At 44.5% G+C, this 11,387-nt stretch overlaps 1 protein-coding gene across 1 annotated transcript; it reads right to left on the reverse strand.

The window, feature by feature from the left end:
• Positions 1-307: 307 nt before the first annotated feature.
• Positions 308-10,925, reverse strand: c7h12orf56 (chromosome 7 C12orf56 homolog). The gene is made up of 12 exons (XM_035528557.1): positions 10,674-10,925; positions 9,727-9,913; positions 5,816-5,949; positions 5,590-5,669; positions 5,306-5,459; positions 3,191-3,279; positions 2,861-2,950; positions 2,658-2,763; positions 2,290-2,364; positions 2,120-2,197; positions 1,055-1,233; positions 308-452 (listed from the first exon to the last, which is right to left on the reverse strand). Exons 1-12 carry the CDS (start codon positions 10,923-10,925, stop codon positions 308-310), a joined length of 1,569 nt encoding a protein of 522 aa, XP_035384450.1.
• Between the last annotated feature and the right edge of the window lie 462 nt (positions 10,926-11,387).

Below are 11,387 nucleotides of genomic sequence, written 5' to 3' on the forward strand. Positions count from 1 at the left end.
ATATTTATATTTATATTTATATTTATATCTATTTATATTTTAGAAAATGTACAAATTCTAGTGGGATACTGGAGCATAAAATATTGCTGTTCATTAAAGTAATAATGATAATGTCTTAATAATGGTGGAATGTTAATATGCTTTACTTAGAAGAGTCTTTCATGTCAGAAATAAAGTAATTCAGAAATAATAATTGTGCAGAGCAACATAAAAGTCATTGCTTACCATTTAGTAAGACGTGTGTGTGCGCGCGTGTGTGTGTGCGCGTGTGCGCATGCGTGCATGATTGTGTGTATTTAAGACCCCCTTAAGGCCCCCTCTCTCGCACAGTCAGAGCTGGAGGTTCATGAAGCACCCGGTGGAGGAGTGCAGTGAGGAGGTGCTGCACGCGCTTGCTGATGGGGTAGTGAGGAGGAAGTTTGTCTTTCAGTTCTGACACTCCTACATAATATCTAGAGGGAAAAAACAGCATTCTAAACGTTTGTGATTCGTTGGGAATGAAATTAATCACAGTTAATCACAAAATGACAAGTAAACCCAAGAGCCTCTTTTAAAAACTGCAAAAATGACCCATAGTTGTCGAGGGCCATGCTGAATAAACTGTAGAGACGATCTCCTGTCTCAGTCACACATCAGCCTAGCAGGTCTTTGTGCACCAGTGTAGTGGTGCTAGAATTCAACAGAAATTGTTTTTAGATAAAACAGTATTTACACCACAGTCAGTTACAGGTGTTGTAAACGTTCAATCTTCAAATGGAACAGTGACAGTAATTCTGTGTTGGTTTAGCTCTGCCTAGTCCAGGACTCATATTGTAGCCTATGTCCTACATGGTTAGACTAGGCTCTTACTTGGATAGTCTGGGTCCTACATGGTTAGACTAGGCTCTTATTTGGATAGTTTGGGTCCTACATAGATAGACTAGACTCTTATTTGGATAGTGTGGGTCCTACATGGTTAGACTAGACTCTCATTTGGATAGTCTGGGTCCTACATGGTTAGACTAGACTCTTATTTGGATAGTCTGGGTCCTATATGGATAGACCAGACTCTTACTTGAACTCCTCCTTGTAGTGTGTTGTGATGTAGGTGCTGAGGGTGGCATTGTTCTGCAAGCAGGCCAGTAGAACAGTGCAGCGTTGGTACAGCAGTACGGCCTGAGGTGGGCTCAGGGGACACCGGGAGTGGGTCAGAACTAGCACCACCTGCTGGGCCTGATAGTCCACAAACCCGACCTGAAGACAGACAGACCCGATGAACCCGACCTGAAGACAGACAGACCCGATGAACCCAACCTAAAGACAGACAGAGCCGATGGACCCGACCTAAAGACAGACAGAGCCGATGGACCCGACCTAAAGACAGACAGAGCCGATGGACCCGACCTAAAGACAGACAGAGCCGATGGACCCGACCTAAAGACAGACAGAGCCGATGGACCCGACCTGAAGACAGACAGAGCCGATGGACCCGACCTGAAGACAGACAGAGCCGATGGACCCGACCTGAAGACAGACAGAGCCGATGGACCCGACCTGAAGACAGACAGAGCCGATGAACCCGACCTAAAGACAGACAGAGCCGATGAACCCGACCTAAAGACAGACAGAGCCGATGAACCCGACCTGAAGACAGACAGACCCGATGGACCCGACCTGAAGACAGACAGACCCGATGAACCCGACCTAAAGACAGACAGACCCGATGAACCCGACCTGAAGACAGACAGACCCGATGAACCCGACCTAAAGACAGACAGACCCGATGAACCCGACCTGAAGACAGACAGACCCGATGAACCCGACCTAAAGACAGACAGACCCGATGGACCCGACCTGAAGACAGACAGACCCGTGACTGCTGTGCGTTTCTTCCACAGTTGTCAATAATGTCAGTGCACACGTGTCCTGCCAGTGTTGGATTCTACTGAACAGTTTCCAACATGCCAAATAACATTCATGTACCTGAGAGTTACTGGCAATTAAAGCGATTCTGATTCTGAATTTAGAGCTAAATTAACCTCAAAATGCAATAGAATAGTAGAATAAAGTGACTATTATATCATTACACATCATTTACATTTTTTATCTATAAAGAACAAAACATTTCAAAGAGACATACAAGGGAAGGGTGTGACTGAAGCATTGTAAAGATCCAGCCCACAGTCAGGAAGTGTCCTGGATCGGGGGTGTGGCTTGCCTGTGAAAAAGAATCAGGTGGTTTGGAAGTATATTTGCATGCGTCATATCTACATATGGATTATAAATATTAATATTAGTAGTATGACTTACTTCCTGACACAACACAAGCACCTCAAACAAAAGACCAGACACTACATCCAGATACTCTGCTTGTAAGGCCTGCAACTGTATCACACACACACATACACACACACACACATACACATACACACACACACACACACATACACACACACACACACACACACACACACAGTGTTGCCATGGGTGCTATACATATTTTTCAAGATTTTGTCGAGTACAATAGAAATATTAACTTGGTGACAGATAAGACATTTGTAGAACATTCACAGATGTCTAATCTTCCTAAGGTCAGGTTCCCGAAACCCGGTCCACTGCTGCAGCACAGTGCCACCTCAGGCTGGAAATAGAACTGAAAGTGAAGGGTTTTGTCTTGCCTCTGTGTATGATATAATCAGGTCGTGATGGAGGCGTGGGGCCACTGGGAGGGCCAGCTCGGAGTCAGTCAGCACAGCCTGGAGCATGGACGCCGTTACACTGCCTCTACAACACATTGAAGCCCACACCTTCTCATCACCTGCCCCGCCGTCAACCAGCCCCACAGCTCCACGGTGCAGAGATAAGGCCTATGGCTACTCACTGCTTGGATGTCAACACGCTTTGACGAGCAGGTTCCGACGCCGTCTCACGGAACATCAGCGTTAAAGTCTGAACGAGTAGCGTGCAAAGCCTGGAGACAGACAATAAAACAGCACTACAGTACAGGGATTACAGGGAGTACAGGGATTACAGTGAGTACAGTAAGTACAGGGATTACAGGGATTACAGAGTGTACAGGAAGTAAAGGTGTAAAACACGTGGCGTAGTCCTAAACTTGTCATAAGGGTGTAAAAAATCTTATAAACTCATTTCTTATAAAATACGTCTTGGTTCTTGGTTTGTGTTTACTGGGTAGATGAGAAAGACTCACAGCAGTGTGTCAGTGGTGTGTGGTCTGTCCTGAGAGATCGCAGAGGTGTCCACGAGTGTGTGTACCAGGAAGGGATACAGCTCAGCCGACTGATGGACACACACACACACACACACACACACACACACACACACACAGTTACAGACCCGGCCATAGCAACATTACCTTTAGAATTTGTTATCTGTAAACTGGCAAAAAATGTAACAAGTTGGACTTCAATATGTCTAAAACTCAGGTGTGAGAATCATCCTTCATATAAGGAAATCAGCCCACATCACCTCTATTCTATATCAGCTACACTGGTTCCCCGTCACTGAATGCATTCAGTTCAACATCCTCCTCCTTACATACAAAGCTCTGCAGGGTCTTGCGCCTCCTTGTCTAGCTCAACTCTTACACCCTTACTGCCCCACTCGTACACTTCGGTCCTCTAATGCAGGTCTCCTCTCCATCCCCAAGTTTAGACGGGTGTCTGTAGCAGGCAGATGCTTTAGTGTCATGGCCCCAAAACTATGGAACACTTTACCTCAATCTCTCCGTCTCTGCACCACACTCTCCTCCTTCAAATCCCAACTTAAAACAAACCTCTTCTCCCAACACTTTTCATAACCTCTTTTCTTATCCATATTTGTTAATTATTGTGTCCATTTGTGTCAATTTAATGTATTTATTTTATTATTTTTTTCCCACTATCATTGTAACTTGTTATTATTATTATTATTATTATTTGGTGACCTAAGCCCAAATAAGGTCTAGATCTTAGTGCCACATTATTTAGTCCAGACATGTGTTTGTCTAAACTTCCTGTTAGAGTCTGCGCCCCTCACTTCCTGTTGGTGTCTGCACCCCTCACTTCCTGTTGCAGTCTGTGCCCTCACTTTCATAAATCAGAGGCCCAAATGTTTTAATCATTTCAGTTGGCTGAAAACACAAGCTCTAATATACCTGGGTGTCTGATCTATATGAACACAAGCTCTAATATACCTGGGTGTCTGATCTACATGAACACAAGCTCTAATATATCTGGGTGTCTGATCTATATGAACACAAGCTCTAATATACCTGGGTGTCTGATCTACATGAACCCAAGCTCTAATATACCTGGGTGTCTGATCTATATGAACACAAGCTCTAATATATCTGGGTGTCTGATCTATATGAACACAAGCTCTAATATACCTGGGTGTCTGATCTATATGAACACAAGCGCTAATATATCTGGGTGTCTGATCTATATGAACACAAGCTCTAATATACCTGGGTGTCTGATCTATATGAACACAAGCTCTAATATATCTGGCTGTCTGCTCTATATGAACACAAGCTCTAATATATCTGTGTGTCTGATCTATATGAACATAAGCTCTAATATACCTGGGTGTCTGATCTATATGAACACAAGCTCTAATATACCTGGGTGTCTGATCTATATGAACACAAGCTCTAATATATCTGGGTGTCTGATCTATATGAACACAAGCTCTAATATACCTGGGTGTCTGAGCTATATGAACACAAGCTCTAATATACCTGGGTGTCTGAGCTATATGAACACAAGCTCTAATATACCTGGGTGTCTGAGCTATATGAACACAAGCTCTAATATACCTGGGTGTCTGATCTATATGAACACAAGCTCTAATATATCTGGGTGTCTGATCCATATGAACACAAGCTCTAATATACCTGGGTGTGTGATCCATATGAACACAAGCTGTAATATATCTGGGTGTTTGATCTATATGAACACAAGCTTTAATATACCTGGGTGTGTGATCCATATGAACATAAGCTCTAATATACCTGGGTGTCTGATCTATATGAACACAAGCTCTAATATACCTGGGTGTCTGATCCATATGAACACAAGCTCTAATTTACCTGGGTGTCTGATCTATATGAACCCAAGCTCTAATTTACCTGGGTGTCTGATCTATATGAACACAAGCTCTAATATAACTGGGTGTGTGATTCATATGAACTCATTCCAATTTCTCTCTCTCAGATATAGACTCTGCATATATGCCTGTCTGGCTGGTGACTGGCTGGCTGGCTGGTGACTGTTTGGCTGGTATGGTGGTAGGCCGGTGACTGGCTGGTAGGCAGGTCGCATACCCTCCAGAAGAGCTTCCTGATGGCAGCATCGCGGTGTGCGGCTGTACACAACTCCTGCAGCAAGAGGTACAGACTCTCCACACCGAGGTGCTCCTGTAAGAGCTCCCCACTCAGCTGGCAGAATAGTTGAGAGGTCTGTTCCCAGCTGGCAGCCCTGGACACATAACGCACACGCCAACAGGTGTGAGTGCTTCACACACGCCCAGACAGGTGTGAGTGCTTCACACACGCTCAGACAGGTGTAGGGCAGGAGACGAATTTTGGATCTGCACCTGGGTTCGGACGGTCTCTGTTTCCTGGGCAAGGGAGAAGATGGCATGTTGCATTTCCTCATGTACAGAGGGTCCAACATCAGTGTGGATCTCTACAATAACACAGTAAAAAAGCTGTGCTGAAATTTCTGTGGAAGGTACTTCCATGGGTCTCATATGGTTTCCCCACATTATTAATCCAAACCTGCAATTATTCTAAAAGTTACTAAATGGCAAAAACAACATATTGGTCTCTTACCATTATATAGCTGCTCCAGGAGCTTTGGAGATGGAGGTATATTTGTGAGGATAGTGACACGGCATACAGATGAAGCTCCGCCTCTTGCTCCTCCCCCGACCTCTCTCTGACCATCCTCTTCATTACCCTGGCCAATCAGAAGCTCCAGCAGTTTTGAACTTGCAGATTGCTTGATGACCTCCGAGTTGGAACCAAATTTCTTCTATTTTTATTTGTGTTCTGCTTTGGTTGATTAACTAAGTGTAAAATCAGTGTAAAGTTCTTGGTTTGACTTGCCACATGTTTAATTTCAATAAGGGTCCTACATTTGACAGAGATTGCAAGTGCAAACAATAATGCGCAAACAATAATGCACATATGACCACATGGGGGTGCTAGTGGAAACCTCCCGGTGAAGCTGCTCCTCTCTGCTGAACCAGTCACAAAGCAATTTTGTTCCCCTTCAACCATCCTGTTTTAACCTCCACTAGGATCTGTGATGGGGAGGTATTCCCCAGACCTCAAAGACATGGTGTGTGTTCACGTACGAGCCAGTGAGGACCATATCCACAATATCCCAAAGCTTATTTTTAAACACACTGACCTACACTTCTAATGTTAAAGGAAAACCATCGCAATGACTGACATTCTCCAGTTATCCAAAATATCACCAATCCAATACAGAACACTGTGGTCTAAATACTGTGGCCTAAACACTGCGGTCTAAACACTGTGGCCTGAACACTGTAGTCTAAACACTGGTGTAAACACTGGCAACCCTCATGTAGAGTTCTTTTTCTCTCTTGCCTCAGGCGACGAGCTTCATGGTCTCCTGTGATGCGGGCAGGCTCTGTAAATGCCTGTTAAACTAGAGCTAATGGCCTCCCTGGGGCTAGTGTGACTGAGGACTTGTGAGCTGAAGTGCTAAGCATGCACACTGGGCTTGGGCGTCTCAGCTTGTCTCACCTTGTCTCATGTTGCCTCACCTCGCCTCATAACACTTACATGCAAAGGAAGTGGGCGAGCGATACTGCTAGGGCCGGTGTTATTGATCGTTTATTGTAGAGTGTTTTCTGCCCTGGCAACAGTGCGAATGATGATAGAGGGCCTGCCCACCTCCATCAGTAGTGATGATATACACACACCTCCATCAGTAGTGATGATATACACACACCTCCATCAGTAGAGCTGATATACACACACCTCCATCAGTAGTCATGATACACACACCTCCATCAGTAGAGCTGATACACATACACCTCCATCAGTAGTGATGATATACACACACCTCCATCAGTAGTGATGATATACACACCTCCATCAGTAGAGCTGATATACACACACCTCCATCAGTAGTCATGATACACACACCTCCATCAGTAGAGCTGATACACATACACCTCCATCAGTAGTGATGATATACACACACCTCCATCAGTAGTGATGATATACACACACCTCCATCAGTAGTGATGATACACATACACCTCCATCAGTAGTGATGATACACATACACCTCCATCAGTAGTGATGATACACACACACCTCCATCAGTAGAGCTGATACGCACACACCTCCATCAGTAGTGATGATACACACACACCTCCATCAGTAGTGATGATACACACACACCTCCATCAGTAGTGATTCAGTCCACATTCCACCAAAATGAACCCAGTTTACTTTGATCATCAACAGGGAAGAATTGAAGGTGTGCAGAAGATTAAAACAAGATTACCTTAAACTAGATTAGATAGAACTAGATTACCTCAAACTAGATTAGATAAAACTTCATTAGATAATACTAGATTACCTCAAACTAGCAGTGACTGCACAGATGTCTGGCTAGACTACAGGTAAATCCCTACTGGGTGAACATGGTTTGCCATGAGCTGAATATGACACACTGCTGTTTGCTTTTAAATGAACATCAAATTCTTTTCATCTCTCACTGAACTCATTAAAAACTCATCAGTAACCTGACCAAGGTTCTCACTGCCTCATCTCTCCTTTAAGAGTCTCTTCTTTGAGACAGCAGTTTACCACCCAAACCAAGAGCTCCTGAATGCAGTTTGAAGTAATGTAACATAAATTAGACATTGCTTGCATGTTTAAATAAATGTTATGTATATGTAGCTTTAACCATAGAGTATATTGTAACAGAGGGTGGAGTGGCTGTATTGTAACAGAGGGTGGAGTGGTTGTATTGTTACAGAGGGTGGAGTGGTTGTATTGTTACAGAGGGTGGAGTGGCTGTATTGTAACAGAGGGTGGAATGGTTGTATTGTTACAGAGGGTGGAGTGGCTGTATTGTAACAGAGGGTGGAGTGCCTGTATTGTAACAGAGGGTGGAGTGGTTCTATTGTTACAGAGGGTGGAGTGGCTGTATTGTTACAGAGGGTGGAGTGGCTGTATTGTAACAGAGGGTGGAGTGGTTCTATTGTTACAGAGGGTGGAGTGGCTGTATTGTAACAGAGTGGAGTGGTTGTATTGTTACAGAGGGTGGAGTGGCTGTATTGTAACAGAGGGTGGAGTGGCTGTATTGTAACAGAGGGTGGAGTGGTTGTATTGTTACAGAGGGTGGACTGGCTGTATTGTAACAGAGGGTGGAGTGGTTCTATTGTTACAGAGGGTGGAGTGGCTGTATTGTAACAGAGTGGAGTGGTTGTATTGTTACAGAGGGTGGAGTGGCTGTATTGTAACATGTTCATTGGAATCGTGGTGTGTGTTCACTGGCAGCACGTTTGTGCTCACTGGTGGCACAGTGTATTTTCCTGATGCCAGTGAACACACATCATGAATGAACAAATGATGTCGTGATGCTGTCCAGAGGAGGGAGTTGTTAGCCCCCCTCACAGTTTATCTCCAACCCTGCAGCAGGGTGATAACAGCAGGGAGGCTCAGGACAATGTGCCGTACTGACCGGCAAACACTGAGCACAGTGTCAGTGCACCAACCAAGAGACGGTGAGGAAGTGAGACTGTCTACCTCTTTAACGTTGCACGCCTTCTGCACTCATCACCTCCAGGTGGTGCTAAATGCCTGGACAAGCAGACGCTGCCCTTTCCTGTCAGAGATAGTGATGGAAGCAAAAGAAAAGTTTTAAAATATTCCCACATTCCCATGCAGTCAGTCTCAGACAAATATCACTCCAAGATCCCACAGGCTTCCCAGAAGCTCTGAGAGCATCCCAGATCAGGACCAATGTCACTATCACAGTCCAGTTTGTGGTTTGCTACCCTCTGACTAATGGGACTGGTTATGTGTGAGTATGAAGGATTTTAGGTGTCCACAGATAAATTGGCTCTCTGATCCTGGCAGGGTCCTTGTGTGTCTCATGAACCACAGAGGGACTGTATTGCAGAGAGGGACTGTACTCGGTTGTATTTGCGCCGGGGAAGCAGCTTTACTACTGACTTTGGGAATGTGAAAGTTTCCTTAGAGAACCAAGGAATCGCATGCAGGGGTTCTGACACTGAGGTGCAGGAGGACACTGAGCACACGAGGCAACACTGTGTAATCCCACCTGGAGATGACAGGGCAGGCTGATAAGGACACAAGCCCTGCAGTAGTGAGGAACCTCAATCATCAGATTAAATCCGTTTAGCAAACTGAATAAAACCTCCACATAATTTTCCATTTCCATTCCATTCCATTTCTACTCTGGAAACTTGTGTACTTCACAATGTTGAATATCTCTACATCTCTTACTACAGTACACTGTATTTACTCACCTAGAATTTTATATATATATATATATATATATATATATATTTGTGTGTTAGTGTGTGTGTCAGTGTGGGTGTAGTCTATTTAACTGATAATTTGCTATTTCTGTGTAGATAGCAAATGATGCAAAATTAGTCCATGACCAGACAAACTACCCACACTCTTAAACATGTCTGACCCCATACTACAAACACGTGTCTTACCTGCCACAGGGGCGCTCCGCCCCATGTGCTCCGGGGCAGATGAGGAGGCAGGATGGGGCTTGCACACGGCAGAACCCCTGTTTCTTAGGTCTCCCTTCCCAGCATCCTTTGCACTGGTGTAGACAACACATATGTGGAGAGACTGCTCTCGTGCTCTGCCACTAAGGAAGTCTGGTAAATCATTGATCTGTAAGTGTATAAGGTAAATACTTATAATGACACACATACACTAATGCATGCATCACAGACCACGTGTGCAGTTCATGGCTGCACTTCATAAGTGTCTGTGTAATTGTTTAATAGTGTAATCTGAACAGCACAGTCTCAATACCCTGATCATTTAACTGTGTGATCTGTCCCAGATTACCACACACACACACACACACACACACACACACACACTTCCAGTTTGCATTAGAATAATAGGGTAAGTAAACGGAGTTGCTTATTGCATAATCGCAGATAGATGTAAATAGATAAACAAACACTGATTTAAACCGTCCCATAGTGCAGGACTCCTGCCTTACACAAACACACCGCTGAGAGCCAGAACCACAATCCAAACACGTGAATTCAGAGTTTTCACCTCATTTCTCCCTGCATGGTCACGACACACTCGACACTCTGAAGCCTTTTCACAGGTTTTCCTCACTGGATCTTTAAGGCACTACCGCCTGGGCATATTTGACCAACAAAATGACAATGTCTACGTTTACAAAACCTTTCCTGAGCTTTTAAACTTAACATAAAGCAAGTCCCGCCTAATTAGCTGTTTATTGGTAGTATGAGAGACTAATGCATTAATGAAGAACGGGTTTAATGAGTGTAACTGCGGTCAACATTGTGAATTACATATGCTCACAATTTCACAATTCAGTCTTTATGTCCTAGACTTTAGCACATAAATGTCCACGATGTCTCTGAAATTGACAACCTTCTGCACCTACCAACGCGATATCCACGATGTCTCTGAACTGGACGCCCAGCTGCAGAGTGCGCGGGGGGTACTCGGTCAGGTAGATGCCGTCATCGCTGAGTACGACGTGCATGAACACTTTGCTAATTGTCCGCGAGACGACAACGCATGGCTCGTAGGCACGTATCCGCTCGTACACATCTCGTTCTGTATTCCTCTTCAGAAAAGTCTCGAGCTTGCTATTTCGCCGACAACGCGAGCCATCCGTGATGGTCCGGGCCATCAAAGCGACCAGCGCTCCAACTAACACCTGTCTCGTGTAAGCTACACCCCCTAACGCGCAAAAGCCATCCCTCGCGTTAGCTTGTTTCACACTAGCAAAGCAACAGATGTTTAAAATATTTATTTATCGGAACCTCCATTCTCAAAAGTTCTAAGCCTTGTGTTGGCGGCGCGCTCCGTTGCTGGACTGACCAGGAGCGCAGGAGACCTGAAGAGCATCTCTTAACTCCACGAGGCAGCAAGGCAAATAATGCAACATATAAATAAATCTCAATGCTCGAGAAAGTAGGAAAAGATCACAGTTGCACCGCATTCTGTGTATTTATCTGTGATAGTTTTATATAATATGGAAGGCACCCAAACGATTTGTCCTTTTGAGGGTAAATAGAGTTTTTTTTTTCAGTTCATGTCGGTTCAAAAGTCCATTTGTTCAGAGGTGCATATCGGACACTCGTGATACAGG

The sequence above is a fragment of the Electrophorus electricus genome, chromosome 7 (assembly GCF_013358815.1).
Source record: "Electrophorus electricus isolate fEleEle1 chromosome 7, fEleEle1.pri, whole genome shotgun sequence".
Lineage (NCBI taxonomy): Eukaryota > Metazoa > Chordata > Actinopteri > Gymnotiformes > Gymnotidae > Electrophorus > Electrophorus electricus.

Excerpts from the sequence above, each read along its gene's own strand:
- c7h12orf56 (XM_035528557.1), bottom strand. The coding sequence starts at position 10,925 with ATGGCCCGGACCATCACGGATGGCTCGCGTTGTCGGCGAAATAGCAAG. Across the intron at positions 5,460-5,589 it reads TTGCCCAGGAAACAGAGACC|GGCTGCCAGCTGGGAACAGA; the intron begins GTCCGAACCCAG and ends TTATGTGTCCAG. Across the intron at positions 2,764-2,860 it reads AGCGTGTTGACATCCAAGCA|AGGCAGTGTAACGGCGTCCA; the intron begins GTGAGTAGCCAT and ends AATGTGTTGTAG.